We start from the raw sequence: 20,435 nt of genomic DNA, 5'->3' as shown, positions 1-20,435 counted from the left end.
CACAAAAATTAAATTACTAAAATATTTGATATTTATTGATCTTCATATGAAAATGAACTATGCATATTTAATGAATATTTAAAAATTTCAATGTTTCAATGACGAAATTTATCTAAATTTAAATTTGGAATTAATAAAAGATGATAAACATTTTGTGAGAGATGACTACAACTTTGTTGATCCACGATGAATCAATGATCTTTCACCGTTTCGATCACTTTACAGGGTGAAATTTCTCGTGTGTTCTACGGGATCAGTCGACAAGCATAGTTTGTTTGATATAGGGAACCGTATCACAAGAGTGTGTAGTCGCCGTTTTAATTATACTCAATCGCACAAGACCCTCCGTTCGGATCCGGCGTGCTTGCACACGCATACCGGCTAGTCTTGCACCGTCCGTGTCTCGAGTTCTCCAGATGTTCGTAGGTACGGCCAACATAACCAAGTTCAAGTGTGGTGATAAATTCTCTACTATAATTAAACTACAAACATAACGGTAAAAATTAAAACGGAAATGAAACGCAATAAATAAAGCTCTCTACCCCGCAAACGAAAAGCACAAAGAATATAAATAGACAGACACATAGACACATATAGACGGGCACAGTTAAACGAGCCCGTACTCTTTCGTCGATTCGTTCAATGCACGAAGTTGAAGAGGTCCAGTTTTCATTCTTTTTCTCCATTTTTTGTTCCAATTGTTATTAATAAATGTCAACATACCGCGTGTAGACTTTTTACTTTAGTCGAATGAATTTTTCGTAAGCGTAAACGAAAATCAGTATCGATTCGCGAAACTTGTACTGAGATTTGATCGCGTAGGTTAAAGATCCTGAGCCCGATTTAAAAGAAACTACTGCTGGAAAATAATTATAGCCGTTCACGATCGTTCTCTTGCCACTCCCCTGCTCCGTTGTCGCGTGAAAAAGGCAGTCTCGCAAAAAGAAGATGCATCTATGTAACTACGATAAGAAGTAAGAGTAATGGTGCCGGTCTGTGACTACTTACTCTCAGGCGTTAGTTTATCCTTCCGTGGACAACCGGATAGGCTGAAATCACAGCAGTGAATTATGAAGCAAGGTCGTAACACACAGGTTTTAGTGGATTGTAAAAGTATGAGGGAAATAACTCTGTAAGGAAGATTTTTACTGGCTGCACAGTGACTGCCAAAAGTTTTCTGCAACTTTATTCTTTTTAATACTCTGAGTGCCATAACTTTGTCAAGAAACCAAAGTTCTAACTTGATCAAATTTTCGAGTATTTTATGTGGAATCTTATCCACCTAGCACAAAGGTGACCATATCCTATTCCATATTCAATGACGATCGGATAACATGACGAACAGGTCTACTAGTGTCAATCCTATTTCACTTGGTCTTCCTGTCGTAACGTGAAGGTGTCTAATTGACCAGGGCAAAGTGGAGAGCACAGGTTAATTACCGATAATTGCTTACCTGCGGTGGTGAGAATAGAGTCCGGTCACGTGACCCTGCCCCGTGCAGCCTGGGGTCGGGCACTTGTTGCCCTCTGTAACAAATCAAACCATAGCGAATGGTCAGATTTCATATGCTTTGTCACCATCGCGCAGCAAATGCATTGTATTAACATATTTTGTGAAAATTAATTGTATGAATGGCGAAGAGTAAAATATCAATTATAATAGTGGAATGATTTACACGTAATAACTTTGAGCTAGGATTAACGATCGATGGTCAAAATGTAGTATATGATTAGGGGATAAGGATTCAAATGACTAATTTAGAAATAAAACAGTATAAACTTTATATAAGGTAGAGCATCATTTTTTTTATTGCGTGACAGATTCTCATTAAAGAAGTATTTTTAAAAAAATTATATATATATATATAGGAATAGAAACATACGTTAAAATATTTCTATTATATAGAATATTTTTCTATATTGTCTTTTTTAATTTTCCATATTTTCTCCGAATCAACAAGACCAGTATTTTTTCTATACTGTCCCACATGTATTTTAAAACTGGAGATCGTTAACACAACCAGTATCTCTGTAAATGAGTAAAATATCGATCCTATTGATAAGAAATGATCGAGTTTGCGGTTTAAAAACCTCGAGCGATTGTTTCGACATGATTGTCGCTCCGCTGATGCTCGACTGTCAACGATAGAATGTGTCAGTTCCGATGCACTCGGCCATTTGGAATCGAGCATATTGTGCTCTTTAATTAATATCGGTTACGCGCTGCGTAATTGTAATATCGAGCAAGCTGAAACTCCATGCATCGTGCATCGATCCATCGTTTTCTTTCTGAATTTAATGACCGCAACAAGTATGTTTGATTACTGGTAAATTACGTACTCAAACCGTATGGAATGTCGAGTGCAATGATAGTCGAAGCGTGACAGCGCGATCCGATACGCGGTAAAGTACTATTACTGTGGTTCGTTTTTGTAACTCCCGAACATTGGATTCGCTGTTCGAACGTTCACTTTCGCTTTGGCAATTGGACCAACCCCGTGCATCGATATTTTAACAGGAAAACACCGGTATGTTGACAAGACGCAGTCTTTTTGCAACAGGGAAAATGAAACGCTCTCCCTTGACACCGGTTCCACGATAATTCTTATTGTGGACTGACTGTGAATGCATGTTATTTGCTGTTTGTTGATGAAACAAGCGTTCCACTTTAATTTTACTACAGTACATTGTATAAATTGATGTTTTTTTTAAATCACGTAACGTACAATAAGAACATAAATTAATCATTTGAAAAAAAGTATATTACAATACATTTACACAGTCCAAATGAAGCTTAAATATATAAAAAAATACCTAAAATTGTCAATGACAATCAGGAATGAAATTCTTGATAAATTCATCGGGATAAAAACGTAATAGAACCTGTAAGAAATCTGATAGGTGATATTCTTCGGGTGTATTTACGATTGCAGAATTCAATGAAAATTAACCATCGAATAGACAACAAGTATGTCCGACATCATGCTGTACTTTCAGTCGACACACCGTGACAGTTACAGAATACGTTTTATTTCCTCGTTTGCCAATACCTATGTATATTTTATATTCCTTGCTCAGAGCATTGAACCCACAGGCAAATAAAGCTTCCTTAATTACGTTCTTTCCAAGTTGAATGAGAGTACATAGAAACATTGCAGAAATATTTTTAAAAATACAAAAGAATATTTCTGAAGATATTAATAAACAAGTTTAATTAATATTAAGCAATGTTTCTTTAATGTTAAAGTCTTTTTTAATAATTTAAGATAGTTTAAAGTAAAGATGGCGCTTTAAAGTTTCAACGGAAAACTTTAAATGAAAACGGACAGGCTGTGGCTAACTGTGATACCTTAGATCTCGTCGCGCAAGTTACGCATTTGCGAATAACCACCGGGATTTCTCTGTCCGCATCTAAGTCTTAGGGATTAGCACTACATGTACATTCGACCCAAACTTGCCCATGAAACAAGGAATAAGCGAGCTCGCATTATCCCTATTCTTCGCAGAATGAAACCATCAATCTTTCACATAACAGTTTTGGATGATAAATCTACTATCGAACTATGTGTACAAATTAATTAAAACTCCAATTTTGTATTAACCAGTGATTAATAAAATCAATAGATAATAAAAACACTGGCAGGAGTATAGTTGTGATCACACGCGAATTCTTTTACAAAATTAATTCATCACCGAACGATCCATTATTGTTCGACAATAGCACGTCACTGGTGAAATTAATGTTCAGAAACTCTGAGAATTTTTTCCTTCATTTTTTTCCCTATTGTTTCTCGCTATTCTTACCGCTGTCACGAAATTGCATCGGGGGCATGCTCAAGCAACCTGTACCATCTGTCGTGTACTGGCTGTAACTTAATGGCTGGTATGGTGCACGTCACGTATAATCGTGTTCGTGTTCTCAGGGTGACCTCGCGTGACCAGACAATTACAGGTTTCCAGTACGCTCTATGTAGCCCAGAAGTACCAATCGCTTAGGATGAGACCGTCTACTTCGGCCCTTTCGCTTCTAGCGCGATGTTGATTTTAACAACTATCGCTGAATAATTCTTTTTTATGGCAGCTAAGATGAGATTAGCCTATGCGTTACGGTGACTTAACTCGCGATAAAAAAACTATAATCGTAATAATTATATAGCGCGTGGGTAATAGGTTTTTCCTAGTTAACACTCTTTCCACACCGAAACTTTCATAGAGTTTACCAGCCACTAAACATTGAAATTTAGAGTGTATAATAATACATGTCGAAGATTGTGTCATTCGTGATTGGCGAACTTTCTTTCCGTGTACTGTTGTTCCTATGCATGGTTAATCTTTATGCGATCAGATAAATTTATTGGAATAGCTTATATAATATCATAGAGTATATTGTTTATCCAAATTTTATTCGTAAAATTGGAACAGTAATCTACTAATCGATGTAGTGTTAGAGTAAAGTCATTTTTAAGCTTCAACGGGTATTATTAGTTAGTAATTAATTATATAAAAGAACTCAAAATTCAATCACGTAACAACTCCGATACTGTGTTATTTACGATTATTAAAAAATGTATCAAAAGATTATTTCATTAATGTTATACCATTTACTACCTCACAAACAACCGAGACCGCTGATACAAAGTTTGCGCGATTCATAAAATGCTCGTCCATTTCATAAACGAGTTTACCAAGATCACAATCTTTATCCTATGCGTATTAACTCATTTAGTCCTAAGCTAAGGTCAATTCTATGTTTCTGAATCCGAAAAGCTTCCTTCATATCATAGGTGCGTCCGTCACGTGTGTTAGAGGATTCGAAAAGGGATTCAGAAGGAAACAACCTTAAGGGAGGCCAGCTTTAGGTTAGTTGTAGGGGGTTCCTATGGAGTGAGTACACTTTTATAAACTTTGTCGTGTACTAATCCTCCTTCAGCCTGGATCCCCCCAGCCACCTACAGCCGACCCACGAAACAGCCACCATGACGCCGAGAAACTTCATCAGGCCGTCATTTCGCCTTCGAGAAAGAGAGGGACCGAATCGATCCCTGCTTAGACGATAGCCTGGTCCACCTTCCTGGAAAATTAGATCACGATACGTGATGTCATTAGCGACATACTTTATTCGCAAAACCGAAGGAACAGGGAAACTAAATACGGCAATAGTTCGTCATGTCGAGAGATTCCAGGATAATGGATATTAATGAAAGGAAAAATGCGTAAATTTCGCTTTTGAATTGCGAATATGACTGCCTTTTTAGCGTTCTATGGTTGAAACAGTGGGAACAATGAAAATGAAAAATGTCTGCCACTATGGAAATGATACGTGTTTTTAATGATTCGTACTCTTGTATGGGTACCGTATGGGGTAGAAAGAAATATTTAGACGTTTTCGAGATATTAAAATATTACTAATGCCAAATATTCCTGTATCTGTTGACATTTCGATGTAGATTAAATAGATCAATATATTCATAACTATCTTACTTTTCGTTTCATTTCGAATAAATTAAAGTTGAATTGTTTGTAATCGGCACCAGCACTCCTATTTCAATGAGCAAAATTCATCATAGTGATCAGATATAGCGTCAGTGATTCACATACCAACTTAATCTGTTCATGTTACCTAAAAAAAAATGTATACATTTGTATATTTTATATATGTATATAATGTGTACATTATACCAGCCCCGTTTTTTTCGTACATTATTACATCTGTACCTTTTTTAAAATGACTTTTCTAAATCATCTTTAAATACTCTTTCTTATTTTGCTAGAAACTATTAGCGAATTACTTAGAACAGCAGCACTTCGATACTTACAAAACACTTATTGCTAATAAAGAAATAACGAACAATCCCCCAGATCGGTGAAGGAAGAACGAACGGGATTCCGTGCTTTTTAATTAGTAGCAGGCTAAAAAGCGGCTAAGGGTGGCGGTTGGCCGCCGCCGGCGGGATTAATAAATTAGCCGTAAGGTTTTAAAGCGGCTGGTCGGTGCCTAAGCTCCGGTAGAAAAGAAAGAAATGGACGAAGAACGAAATAGATAGAGATAGAGAAGAAAAGAACGAAGGGGCAGATAATGGTTCCGGTCAACAAAATGAATACCGGCACGCGCTGTTCTTTCCGGATCTCTGAATAGACTTGTAACGAGTCGGTCAGCCAGACCTCTCTTCTTTTTTCCTCTTTCTCCACGTTTTCCACTATGGGATCCAGTGGCGGGATAGACGAGAGGGTCAGAGAGAAAAGAGGAAAGAGCGGATCCAAAGGGTGAGAACGAGGATGAGTAGCGGGCAGCGAGGGTGAGGCCGTGGCCGAGTGTGTAATTGTGTTATTTTGTTGCCATTTCACGTGAGGGTCACCACGGGAGGTCCAGAGGTGTACATAAACACCAGGATTGTTTTATTCATTCGACCCACTGCACGACGCGTGCCGAATTCTTTCCTTTCTCCCCTTTCCTCTCGTTTCATGTTCTCGTTTCTCGTCACTCTTTCCTTCTCTTTCCACAATCGTGCACGCACCGTGCTGAAATCCTAGATACTATCGTGGGTAAAAATTGCGGTTAAACGCGGGAACCGCGTATTCATAATCAATCGATGGACAGATTTAAATGACCACGCAGGGCAGGAGTGAATAAATAGGCGCGTATTTATTTTAATCGACCGATACTGGGGAGCCCTTCCAGGCTTCTTTTAATCATTAAAGAAAGGTGTTAATATAAGGAAAGTATCTTCGTGCTTCTCAATTAATAAGTTTAATATATCCTTATTACACTAAGATAAATGTATCACGAGACAAAATAGGAACGATGTTCCTCGTAATAGTTATCGAAAAGGGTTGGAAAGTGTAAATATAACGTAAGATGATCGTGGTTTCTCGTTCGACTTAGAACGAGATCTTAAAGGCCGAGAAGCAAACGTAGAAGACGAAAGATTCTAAAAAAAGAGAACAGCCCAGGGAACAATCACAAAGTACGTATTTACACACGGCGACGCGCGCGGCCGTAACGCGAGGGTAGAGCCCCTGCGCGCGAGTAAAGGTCCTTTTTATGCGTGCGGTCGCAAAGGCAGCGTAAAATTGAGTTACAGGGCAGTTTATTTTTTTATTAGCCAGGCCAACCCTGCCTGCCGCGCTGTTTCAACGCGGAAAGGGTGGTTTTTGCGGCCGACGGATTTCCCGATAGCGGTTTTATGGCGTGTCAACACGCTCTTATGCCTGTGCACCGTGTGTGTCGGCGGTGTGTTGAATAAAAAAGAGAAAATATTTTAAAAAATGAGAGAGCAGAGGCAGAATAATAAAGGAGGAAAAGAGGAAAGAGACGAGAAAAAGGAAGGAGTACGACGTGCACGCAATCCTGTCGCTAAATCGGAAGGCTCAGGAACGAGCGGCGCGAATGGCACAGGCGAACGAGCCTGCGATTAAAACTATAGCTCCATAGGGTCCGGCACGCCTGTACCGCCGTCACGCTTGTAAGTATGCGATTAATCGTGCCCACTTATCACGGCCCCGCGTTTATTCATCGAGATTTCCGTCGAGCTGGATTGCTCGGCCTATCTCCACCTACGAATCTTTTAATAATCAACCGCCCCCTGAGAGATTGACAGATGCCGCTGAAACTCCTTCAACGTAAACGTTCGAAGCGTGTTGGAAGTTTTTGTTTGTACAAATATTTTGATATGCAAGGTAATGTTGTGGTCAGCGAGTGTGATGAAATTGATTGATCGATTGGGCTATTGTATTTTAGGTAGTGTACGCATATTATATGAAGTTTAAGGATAGATAGAGTCTGGCAACGGTTGAACTAAGGAGATCTGAGTAGATGTGAATATTTTAAAAATTAGTGGTTCTATGTTAAGATATATTAAGTAGAATGATCGATATTTTAAAATTTAGCTTCTAAGTGAAATAATAATTAGTAAAAATTCTATACATTGCCTGAAGAACCCTATTATAGAATATTTGAAATTTATAACATATTTTATTTTTCTTTTATAACGTGTTTATATCTATAAGTAGTATCTACAGTAATCTATCTATTTAGGTCAATTTACACAGGATGCGGAACGACAATGATTGAATTTTTGAACTGTTCGTCTTCGTAGGTTCAGTCAGAGAAAACGTTAAGGGGATAATGAGGACAGGCAGCAGAGCCGCATGGTGGTAATAAGGTAGCGTGGTGTGGCTGGGATGCTAGTCACGTTTCTAGCTGCTGACAGCTGCGGCTTATACGTATGACGTGGTATCAACCCCAAATTTCCCCGTCTAGGCACATCGTGTCGTCGCTGCCCTAAGACCCTGGAATGCACTCGAACTCCCACCTGTCACACCGTGCAATGTCTCCCTGTTGGCGCACCCGTAATTTTCTTTCATTTCTTTTTATTGTTACTGATCGTTCCTTTGTTTGTTTTTGTTTATTTCTAGTGTTATACTTTAGACAAGTGAGTAAAGTTTACGTCGATCATTAAATCACACTAAATAATATTATTTATCTTTTGAATAACGAGTTTCTTGATAATGATTCATAACATGACAAATATATTTTATTTTAATACTAAATTCTGATATATACAAGTAAAATTAAATGTTTAAAAATATTTCAATAAAAGATCTTATTTTTAAAAAATACGGTAAAATATTAGCGTAACGTAAAAATCTTTCAACTACATTTCTATCCTAAGAACATCTCCAAGATAGAAGTTTGGCCGAGTAGGGAAACAATTAGAATACTTAACTTTAGGAAAGTAAATTTTGAAAAAAAAAAAGGGGAGAAAGTAATTTTGTAAGAGCAGCGAGTATATGGAAAAATAAACTCCGACTTATAGCACAGAATTCTAAAGGGCACGTGCTTGAGTGCGTGTAATAGGTGCAAGTTTCCCCGCGTGCTGCCAGTCTTTACGATCATCGCGACATTCCCATGATCAAGCGAATAGTTTCGAAGCAGTGCAAAGACGAAGACAAAGTGGCTGTAGCAGAGGATACGGAGAATAACTTTACTTTGAGAGACCTTGATTTCACCATTTGAGTCATCGCCCCTCGCTTCGTAATTATTGATTTTCCGTGCTACCCTAACTCCCCTAACTTCATAGAGAAAGTAAGAGAGAGTGTGTGTGACAGAGAAAGAGCGACAGTAGGAGAAGAATACTGTACGCGGGAGAATCGAAAATGCCTTTTGTCCCCCTCTCATAGCGAATAACACACGAACGCTAACCCTACTACTGTCGGTATTAGTCTCATCAATGTTTTCACGAATTTCTTCAAATTCGATCTACCTTCATTCGTCAACGAAATTGTCCCGATGAGGGAAAGCGATTTAAAACGCTGTCCGTATTTGCAGTCGTTAAAGTCTCGGCAGGACACACGAGTGGAATAATGAATTGAACCTATGCTATTATTACTACAATTGCTTTATGTCGCTATAAAGTTCGTAAGCCCTTTTAAATGAACTCTATGAAAACAAAATTCTTCGTGAAGACAAGTATGCGATGCTTGTAAATATCGAAAATGTCAGTGATATTCGTACAGAATAGGACATTGAATCTCTCACCTCTGTTAAGACTGGACGGAGACATGGACATTCCCGGTCTGGTGCCATCAAAGGTAACGGGCCTTTCTGCCATTTTCATAACAGTTTCTTGCTGACCAGTTCCACTTCCTGATGTCGCATCAGCACCAGTCGTTGGACTAGACGTCGTCGTACTGGTTGAAATAGCGGTGATAGCGATACTATTCGTGACATTGTTCCCGTTGCCATTGCTGACCGGATTGGCAGTATTGTTCGCGTTACCACTACTGTTGTTGTTCGTACTTTTGCTAGGTATGTTATTAGTACAAGTTCCATTGCTATTACTGTTGATGCCATTGCCCGTATTGCCGTTGGTCGTGCTACAACTGCTAACAGCCGTTACACTAACCACTCCCTCCCTGGCTATGTCCTGAATAGCACTGGCTGCCCTCGACCCGATACCAGCTGGTTGGAGAATCGTATACTGTTTCGAGGAATCGGGACTGGTGATAGCAGGAAGGCCACTGGAGGGACTTTTGTTGCCTGTCATCGAGTTCGGTGCCACCTCGTGCCTCGTTACATGATGAACCTCCTCCTTTGACGATTTCAACTGTAATAACGATACAGAGGAAGAATGCTTGTCCTCCGAGGAGGTCGAGATTCCCGTAACAGGTTGGGGTGTTGGCATCGTTGGTCCTGGACCAGCAGTGGGGTAACCGACAAACGTAGCGGATGCTGGATACGGACCGATAGGTGGTATCGCTGTCGAAGCCACGGCTACTGACGGTGTACCGCGGCCAGTCGCTTTCGCGTGGTCCGTATTGGGTGGTCTGAACGCCGACGTTGCAGAAAACGGAGAATTCGACGGTGGTGAAGAAGAGGAAGTGGTAGTGGCGGTTGGTGAAACCTTCATACTGTTCTCGTTATAGTGCCTGTGGTAATTTGAATATAATTGGTTTTGATGTTGCTGTTGTTGTCTAGAATTTTGCGGCGATTGGCCGTTTCTACATGTTCGATCCCTGTCTCTCTCGTTCAGTTTGTCCCTGTCAGCTTCGTCTTTCTCGGCAGCTGGATCCGACATGTCGATCTCTAATTCGTTGGAGGAATCATCGACAAGTTCGTTAAAATCGGGTGGATCATATCTAGAATATTTGTCAGTCTGTCGACCTTGACTGTCCACGTGAGTACCGATTATATTCCTGTCATTCCTGTCTTTATTGGATAAAGATCTCATCGGCACTGGCCTGATTTTACCTGGTTCGTTTGGATTCACGTTGTTTACTTGGTTTTGGATAATGCCGCATTCATTTTCCGTTTTTAACAAACTGTCTAAATCCTTTTTCGCTTTGTTCGGGTGCTGTTGTTGCTTCATATCTTGTTGCTTCAACTGTTGCTGGGATTTGCTGTTACGATCTTGCTGACCGCGGAACGATATCACGTCTTTCAAGGAACAACCTGCGTCATTGCTAGTAGTTGAAGAAGTAGACATAGAGGAAGGCGACAATTTAGGGTTATCTTTTTTCTCTTCAAACAGGTTTTCGAAATTCGACTCGTATTTGTCCTCGTCGGAATTACCTCGCTGATACAAGGATCCTCTCGGACCAGGCCAACTTCCAGACAGGCTTTTCAAAGCAGCTTCGGTTTCTCTGATTAGAGTCTCATCGTCTTCGGGTTCTTCCGAGTGTTTGCTGGACTTTCTTGCTGGGCTACCCGAATTTCCAGCAGCGAATGCTCGTTTCTTTTGAGGCAACGGTATACTCTTGCTCGAGTCACTGGCTTCGAGCGATTTGCGCGTTTCTTCATCGCGAACGCTTTTCCTCCTTCGTTTAGCAGCAGCATCAGCTGTCTCCATTTCTTGCGGAATGATCGCTTGAACAGCCTTCTTGTTGATCAAAGGTTGCTGTTGCTGATAATGCGGCTGTTGTTGTTGTGGCTGCTGTGGTTGCTTAGGATTTGGGCTGACAGATTCTGCTTCCAGCTTCCGTTTTTTGAGATGAGCCATCGCATTCTGGCCACCTGGCACGCTGGTCAGTTCCACCCTGGAACACAAAAATTCCAGAGGATCAGGAAATCTGCTCTCTCATCGGATGCATGGATGCAGTGAGTTTTGATCAATGAGAGCAATCCGCTCGCTCAAGATCGCTCAACATCTAACAAAACCAATTCCCGTAGCTGGGGAACAGAATCTCTGTCAGTTCCAAACGATTCAGATCACCCGTCCCATCTTCTTAATCCTCGCTTTCTATTCTTTTACCTTTTATTTATTTTTTTTTTTTTTTTTTTTAGTTTTTTCATTAACCGTGCATTCGAAGCCTAAAGTAACCTGAGTTTCTCAAGAAACTTCACCTGAATGCCGTGGAGGTCCATCGAGGACATGGCCTCGAATCTTGGGACCCTCTCCATCCAGTCTAGACGTCTGAGATCTTCGGCCCGAGTGAAATGTACTAGCGATTGTGTATCTTCTTTGACTGAACAATACCACTCCGTTTTCTTTATGTTCTTTCTTTAAATATTACTCTCTCGTTCTATGATTATTATTAGGAACACGGAATTGTGGAGACACAGATCGTGCACGCACTCGATGTGATATACGCGCGCGCGCGCTCGCGTGTTCACGCACCAGTCACGCGTGGTTCGGTCGGCTACACCAACTCGATATACGATATACAGACAGATGCCTTTGTGTCGCACAAGCGCGCGGAGAGCCTTTCCACGCAGGATGCTCGCGAGCTACTGTGTGCTATGTTTAAGTTCGTTCGGGGGTGGCGATCTTCCACCGCGACACCGGAGGGGATGAAGGCTTGCGCGAGCAACTGGCAGCTTCTGCTTCGCCGCGAAAAGTGGGGGCGGGTTCTGCGCACTGTCCACCCCTTTTAGCTTTAGCTGGAACGCGATTCCCGGCCTCTCAGCACATCCCCCGTCACTCTCACCTCACCACCCCCTAAGCATAGAAGGAGAGAGAGTAGGGGACACGGCCCCTGGATGCACACCAAGGTGTTTCTCAGTGTGTTGGGCAACGGGCGCTGGTACACCTTCGGTTCGCTTATATTCACCCACATCTTAACTTCCACCACCTCACCGACCCCTCACTCGTCTGTCTCGTTCACGATCTACGTGTACCTGTGCTACCTGGTTTTCCTTCGCTTGCCTTAAAAGTCCCGGTGATCCTGGTCCCCGGCCAGGGACCTCCTGTCTTTTTTACATTCAGCCGAGGTCTGGTCTCCCGTAACGAGCAACGTCAAATTCAATTAGAATTAAACTGCGGAAACGCGGCGACGGCTCCGTGATCATTGCTGTATTTACTTCTGATTACTGCGAACGTCGCTCGTAAAGCGTTCACATTTAAAGAGGCTCGCTGTCGCAATTAAGCAGCGAAAACCGGGATTTTGTGTGCGAACTGATTCTTCGTAATTACCATTTGAACATACGCAAATCTTTTCCTTGCGTTCGAAATATGTAGAGGAAGAGGCTTTGAAAATTATAATATGACATTATCGATACTTACGTAATATATAAATGTGTTTGTTTCAAAATAAAATTTGAAGAGATTCTTTGTTCCTTGTGTCTCCATACTTCACTGTACTTCAACATAATGGAATTAAGTTAATTTTCGTTAGACCAGTTTCTCAAGTTTCTCAATTTTAAACGAAAGTTACCGTTATGATAAAATATTTCCTAGGGTAAGCCTTACTCTTAAGTCGAATTTTCCTGTAGTAAGGTATTAGGATGTAGCTATATTTGGACGACATTTATCGATCCGTTATGTAACAAAAGCTAGCGTGCACATTGCTGAATTCATCTGGACAGGCACGGTTACCTCGGCCCGTTTCCCGATCGCGAATGATCGCACGGGACTACGTATATTTTCAATCGATGGGGCCACCCCTATCGGCTAGCTCGTACGGTTTAGAGCGATAGCAGGAAGCTACAACTCGAATTAGATAAACCCGAGAGGTTCCGAGAGACGGTACAGGAAGAAGAAGAAGAGCAGGATCAGCGTGAGCGCTTAGCGGGAGCTTCGAAAGGATCTCTGGAGTGAGAGGGCTTTCCTTAAACCCTAAACCCTCCTCAGACCACGGGAAGCTCGAAGAGTTTAGAGCAACGAACTCCTAGAAAGGACCGCAGGAAGAGAATGTGCTCTCTCTGACTAAAATCGAAAGTTAAATCGCACCGACGGCTTAAGACATTATCACTTTTCTTTGCTGGCCAATGCTCATTGGTCCAGCATTCGGTGTTCGAGAGTTCGAGAGCTACGCGAACGAGTGAAAGATAAGGAAAGAGAAAGAGAGAAGGCGAGTGGAAGGAAGAGAGAGTTAGGTGGCTGAAGCAGAGCAAGGAAGAGCTCGAATCCCTTCCAGTTAGGGATCAATGCTTCCTCGTCCACCCTCCAATTACGTGTCATCCCTTATGGCCTGTGGGGAATAATTAGAAAGCAGCCCTTTTCCTGGACCGAGTACCTACGTCCGCCGACGTGGTATCGCGTAAAGATTGGTTTCGTTTTTGCGTCCAAGGAAATGTCACGTCCGCTGTTAAAGTCTCTGCTTTTCTCGCGAATCGACGACGGCAGCTGTTTAGTCCCCTTTTACTGTGAGCGATGTTTGATTTAATTGTAATACTCGAGTTTATAAAAAATCTGAGTGCATTATTTGGTTAATGTAAAAAGATGTGCAATACAGAATTTAGCACTCACTTTCGTATCAAGAATTATTCTCCTAATACCAGGGCCCTTTTGTATAATAATTTACTGACTAATAATATTGGTGAATTGAAAAGTTATAAGTTGCAGATTATAAACTTCTTCTTGACAATTTCATCATTTTTTGTTAAATAGGTGAGTTAAATAATTTACGATTTTCAATATGAGTGACTACACGAGCGATTCCTACCTCAATGAAATAAAATGTAATTCTTATATTAAACATAATATTCCAAAAAGTCGTACGAAATCAAAATAAATCGAAAGTACTCGGTATCAGTGTTATACGTTTGCTGTTCAGCCTGCGTTGACTGATAACAGTCCTCCTTCTTGACAGACATGAAGATTCTCGACACCTCAAAATCCGTACTCGTCAATTAATTAGCAAGTGCCGTTCCTAGCGGAGGAGATGGTTACCCAGGAACACGAGGCTGCAGAAGCGGACGATGGTGCCTCTACTGAAGGGATTAGAGTATTAGGCGACGTCACGTCACTAGAGTCTAAAGGAGCCTCCTTGGAACTGTGCTCTCAGAGATAGCCCAAACTTACACACCCCCTTCGTCTTACCGATGGTTCTTCGAGTACTCGTCCCCTCTCTCTTTCTGTTATACACTTTCCCTATTCGTGCTCACTTCCTCAGTCTCGCTCACTCACTCCTCATCTTTCGTCGTTGCTTCTTGCTGTGTCTGGCGTCCTTCTTCGAGTCCTCGACAATTCCAATTAGATAAACCACGCCAGGATCACGGTACTCTTAACAGTATTCGAGGTTAAGTCTGTTTCTAAATTTATGTCAAAACAATTGTAAAATGTCGACATTAAGGGCTACTTGTCTTGATCACTTCATTAAGAAAAGCTGAATATATATTTTTCAGTTGCGATGGTAATAGGATATAGTGCATCAATATCTTCATGGTTTAGCTTTTTCGAAGTATAAATTAATTTTCTTTTAATTTTCTATTCGTCTCAAATCTTTATTGGATAGTTTCTTCCGTAAACGGTGAATCTAATATAGAATAATATTCATATTTCGTATTCTAAAGACCATCGCGCTCAAAATTTTTATGCGAGATTATTAAAGGACCATTTGAAAATACAATGTACAAAATACTTGTTTCCACTTGTTCGTTTTTATATACTAAGGAATAAGAATGATTTTCGTTGTACCTACTCCATCTAAGCATCCACGGAGGGTGTTCTCGCGAGAGGAACTCGTACATCTTTTTCTCGCCGACATTCAAGGGTGGGGGGTCGGTGCTAGGCGAATGCCGGATAATTTAGGGGTCTCTCACGCGTGGATAATGGGGAACTTGGCTAATGCACCCCACTTGGCACCACGTGGATTCGCGTGAGTTTTGCGACTCAGACTCTTCCCGCTCCCCATCGCCTTCTTAAACGCTGAATGAAGGCACAGCGTGACTGTGGAATAACAATGACAGATTCCGTGTGATTCATATCCATAAAACTCTATTTCTCCATAATAATTTTATTCTCTATCGAAAAAATTACTACATTTTGCTTCAATCATTATTATTAATAGTATTGCTCAGAAATATTGGCTGCTACAACTTAACGCTATTAATTCTTCGATATTCGTTGATATAGAACAATAAAAAATATTTAAATATTTCAAAGTATTAGTCAGATATATCAAAAAATTCGCAGACCCGACAAGAATGTCGAGAACTCTTATTTAATCGAGCGGGACTAGTGGCGTGCATTGTCTGACCATCGACGGTAGCATTCTACTGAACACGATTTGAGCCCGAGAAACCTAACGAATTGGCTTTATTTCCAAAGGGGATCCAGCGATGCTATTCTCTGTCGAGCTGCTTTCACATCGAAGGACAAGGGAAAAGGATTTTAAAGCGGGGCTCATGTCGTGGCATCAGTGCAAGCGGAGAAAGAACGCTGTGACTAGGACAGCTGCCCGATTCGGACATCCATCCAGCTCCAGGGAATAGCTCTCGTCCCTTTACTAACTATCCGCCCTTACGTCAACCACTTCGCTCTCATCCTGTTTCTTTCCTTCTCGTATCCTCGCCAGCCGCGTCCCCAGCTTGCAGACTGACGTCTTAAAGCAATCGAATTCTGATCAAATATTTAACGCTGCCGGGGCTAACGTTTTAAGTGGCTCCTCTTCTATCGCTGGACCCTGTTTTGCCGTATAAGAAGCGTTTTACATCGTTGTCCTGTTTCATCGAGTTTTCTGACAAGCAGCTTTAAGTGTGCCTGGACTTGAGCAAGAAAAATACCCTACATATTTTTCAAGTTTTAAATGCATCGATGAAGGTAAAGTGATAATATCGCTCATAAACTTGTCGCTCATAAAGTTGATATACTTATTGTCTTGCTGTATGATTCTGGAGTAGTATAATTGTAATTTTGAATAAAGAGTTGCCTGTAGGTTTGAAATTGGTTATAAGTTGCTATATGCTATGTTTGAAAGTGAAAATGAAAAGTGTTTTGTTATTAATCACAGTAACAGAAAAGTAAATTAAATGTCGCCGTAAAGGACTACTTGAAGCTCTCAAAAGAAAAATAATACAAGCAACAAAATCGTTAAATTGAGAAAACTGTGAATAAAATAGTGCAAATTATAATAGAACAATGTGCATACTTTCAAATATAATAGTAGAACACGTTATACTATATCGTTACAACTTGAAAATTGATAAAAAAATTCTCGTAATCAATACAGATATATCAATCTTAGATACTATTTCCAATATTTAATCTCAGTTTTAGGGAAAGTTTTCTCAGTTTTAGATCTAAACTTTTCCACTGACTTGCGAATTCTGTAAATAGAATAAGACATAATCAGTGTTCAGTTTTACATATTTGATACATTAATTTTAACAAATTATGACATGTTTTCAATAACTTCAATTAGATCTTATTCAGTAAAACATTACTGAATCCTTAAAATTCGAAAATGGTCCAAGCACAAACGTTCGAGATATTGTTTTCTAGTTTAACAAGGTGGTCCTGAGATTTCTGGTTCGATTAACGGGCCGGCTATGGATCAACGCGCCAGGTCCAAGGTGGAGGTCGCTTTTTTTGTCCTTTTCAGCACACGGCAATACGTCACGCGTCCCGGTTTCGGGGAGTAATTAAAGAGAGCGCAGAACAGCATGACGCCTCGGGCCTGTCTGGGGTAAGGAGCGGGGCGAGACGAGCCAACCCGAGGGTATGGGGTATAAGGGATGTGTTTTACCGAGGGATACTTATACCATCCCTACGCGGCACATATTTTCATATAACAAAACCATCTGCGTGCCGCGCATAACAAATTTCAACTGATTTATAGTGAAGCTGGGGTAAGCGGGCGCAAATTTTCGCAGTTACGTCGGCGTTGGTACCGGCGTCGACGCTGTTCTCAGGAACTCGGACCAGTCGTGTTCCCTCCTTCCGTCGATTTATATTACTTATATTTCTTTTCTTTTTCTCGAGTGTGTGACGATGATAAGTGGTTTCGTGTTCGTAGATGTGATGATCGAAGTGGTGTACGACTCGTGTCGTTAAATAAGATTTTACCAGTTGTGAGGTATAATTTTGTGACTGAACTAGTTTGTAATTTTCTACCGTTGAAGTGGATATTTAATTTTATTTGCGAGTGACACTACTTTTTAAGAATACTTATAAAAATAACGAGTAGAAAATACACAGAAACAACATACTAATTCTCGTAACAATATTACTCAAACGCAGCAACAAATATTGCCAACAATACTAAGATCATTCGTTGATATACTAATTCTATTTAAATTAAAATAATACATATTACATGTTGGATGAAATACAGAATAAGAGGGTTAGGTCTTAGGTTAATATTCCGGATTTGCAAGGTCTGCATAGAATAATAGGTTAAAATACTGAGAAGTGTATAAAAACAAAAATTTATTTATATCGGGAAAATATCGAATGTGATTTTATATTACATATGTTCGCTTCGTATGTATCTCAATACTTCTAGGGTTGCAAAGAACGGAAATCGGAAAGGACGTTCCTGAAAGTTTCACACTGATATCTGTGAGGAACGCGACCCTAAAGGGTTGCACAGAGGGGGTTGCAAAGTCGGGTATGTACAAAGAGGGACGAAGAGAGGAAGGGATAGTAAGAAGGGACCGTACTCGGACCAGCCGACGACGAACCGAGCCATTGGATCGATAATGTCATAGTGACAAGTAGCAGCACGTGTATCCTTCTTATGGTTATAGTAATATTCTATATATTCGAATCTCAAGTGAAGCACTACAGAATTTTATTTTCGACGAAAATTCTCACTTTTGACACTTTCATTGGAAAAGTATAGTTTATAAAATTAATGTGAACCCTCTCTCGCTTAAAATGAAATACAATTATACCCAGACCTTTATTCAAATTAATTAAAAATCTTCATTTATTTTATAGTTTCCAAATTAATCTTGCACAAGATACGAATTAAATTTTTTGAATTCAACTACTCTTCTTATTTTCTTGAATAATTAAAATGAAGTAAAAACATGCTTACTACGCGTGAACTAATGTAACTGAACAACTGTTAGCATTCGATTTTTCTCACATTCACCTCTTGACCTCCATAATATCGCTGCTATAGCCTAAGATACTATTAGAACAACGCAAGACAAGAACCCTTAACGACCTTGTCACGATAGAAAGCAAATTAGTTTTTGAAAGAGCAAGCCGGCCGACGCGTTATTCCCACGGCCAACTAATAACTTCTGATTGACAATTTCATTATGTCAATTGAGATAAGATGGAGCAGCATCTGCACGGGAAATGCGGTGAAAACTAACGTCAGTCTGGGGTGAGTTCTTACCGGAGAGAACGCGGAGCGCAGTAAATCCTGAAACGAACTCGGAATAAACTGTCCATGCTACGGCTATAATAATATGCCTTCGTCGACGTCGCTGCTAGATTGTTACGGGTTGTTGGAATTGCCTCACCGAAAACCAGTCCGCCTCGCGGTGTTCTTGGATTACGATGCAATTTCTCCAGACTCATGGGATTGCACTGATGACGGCCCTTAAAACTCGGCAACCCCTTCTGCTACGCTTTCTCGCCCGCAATTACGTGTAGACGCATGTGTCGATGAATTCGATGATCTTCAAATTGTTTCCGTTATCACGTTGACCAGAAAATTTCCATGACGTTTGTGAATCAACGAACCGATCGTTTAATGAAGTTAAGCATAACTTGACAAAATTGTCATTCAATTCCCTTGTTGTGGACAAGTTACATGTTTCCATAATTGTATGGTGATTTTAACGAGAAAATCATTTAAGTATTTTTCATAGTTTCAAATGAAGCCTGTTTTCATATGTCGCTACGAATTTCCTTTACCTTATTTTACTTACCGTTTCGAGTTCGCTGTCAATCTACTTTTACTCCACTACTATTAGAAAATAGTTGTTGTAGAAAACTTAACCTTATAAAAATGTTACTATTTTCTTCAGATAATAACATAGATTCGGATCATATTTAGGCAATGAACGCGTCAATTCCAGCTAACGAGTGAAATTCTTTAACATTTCAATCGCTCTCCTTTTTCTATACGCTCTAATAAGCATCAAGAGAAGAAACAAAACAATTGATCCACGATCATTGTCGATAAAACAATATAGACGGTTCTTGGGATTTTTCTGACTGGCGATTCGCGTACAAATCCCGTTTACGACGTCGCTTTTTCCAGCCATAAATACACGGGACGCGGAGAGTTCGGCAACTCTCTCATTCCGTGCACCGCGAAGTGTTATACGTGCGTGCACACGGCCATAAAGTGAAAAAAAGGTCGGCAGGCAGTTTGTTACCGAGAGCAGTTGTAACGGAAGGGCACGTATCGAGTAACATGATTACAAATATATCATAACCTTGGCCCTTTTCCTCGGCAACATCTTCGATAGGACCCTGCGAACGGAAACATGTCCTTCGACACGCGATACACGTGCGTCGCCTGCCGATGCGACTTTATCGCAACAAATCACTACCGGTCTAGAAGAAATAAAGACGAAAAGAGGAAAATGGGTGCTGAACTGAGTGAAAAGGCCACGTAGCACATCCCTCCGCTAAATCAAATCGACGAAACACATTCTGTTCGGATATGTATAGCTGCGTTCATGCTCTGTAACACAATGTTGAAGACACGAGCTTGTTCTTAGAAGAGTGTATCGAAAGAAATTCGTGAGACTTACATGAAGAAGAAGAAGAAGAAGTCTTTACAAAGGGAATTCATGAGATATAGAT

The 20,435-nt window shown here is 40.5% G+C and overlaps 1 protein-coding gene and 1 long non-coding RNA gene across 12 annotated transcripts in view; one reads left to right on the top strand and one right to left on the bottom strand.

Annotated features, from left to right (window-relative positions):
- The window catches only part of LOC132908170 (mucin-2-like), a 304,671-nt gene that overhangs the window by 17,819 nt on the left and 266,417 nt on the right, over window positions 1-20,435 (bottom strand). For 9 of the 10 annotated variants that reach the window (XM_060961891.1, XM_060961890.1, XM_060961892.1 and 6 more), the window contains 3 exons: window positions 9,539-11,535; window positions 1,455-1,527; window positions 1,009-1,049 (listed from right to left, as the gene is read on the bottom strand). In XM_060961891.1, the coding sequence (XP_060817874.1) occupies window positions 1,009-1,049; window positions 1,455-1,527; window positions 9,539-11,535 (2,111 nt within the window). Of the gene's footprint in view, window positions 1-1,008; window positions 1,050-1,454; window positions 1,528-9,538; window positions 11,536-11,842; window positions 12,202-20,435 lie in introns of those variants that run through there. The other variant, XM_060961897.1, reaches the window with a different exon arrangement.
- On the top strand, window positions 12,375-19,436 carry LOC132908232 (uncharacterized). 2 transcript variants are annotated; one of them, XR_009658335.1, is made up of 4 exons: window positions 12,375-16,481; window positions 17,163-17,346; window positions 18,166-18,388; window positions 18,848-19,436. It is a non-coding gene; the product is annotated as an uncharacterized LOC132908232 (long non-coding RNA). The 2 variants fall into 2 exon arrangements; XR_009658334.1 differs by having other exon boundaries at window positions 17,163-18,388.

Source organism: Bombus pascuorum, chromosome 6 (assembly GCF_905332965.1).
Source record: "Bombus pascuorum chromosome 6, iyBomPasc1.1, whole genome shotgun sequence".
Classification (NCBI taxonomy): domain Eukaryota; kingdom Metazoa; phylum Arthropoda; class Insecta; order Hymenoptera; family Apidae; genus Bombus; species Bombus pascuorum.
The sequence above is the reverse complement of the archived record's forward strand: the minus strand, read 5'-3'. Positions and strand labels throughout refer to the sequence as shown.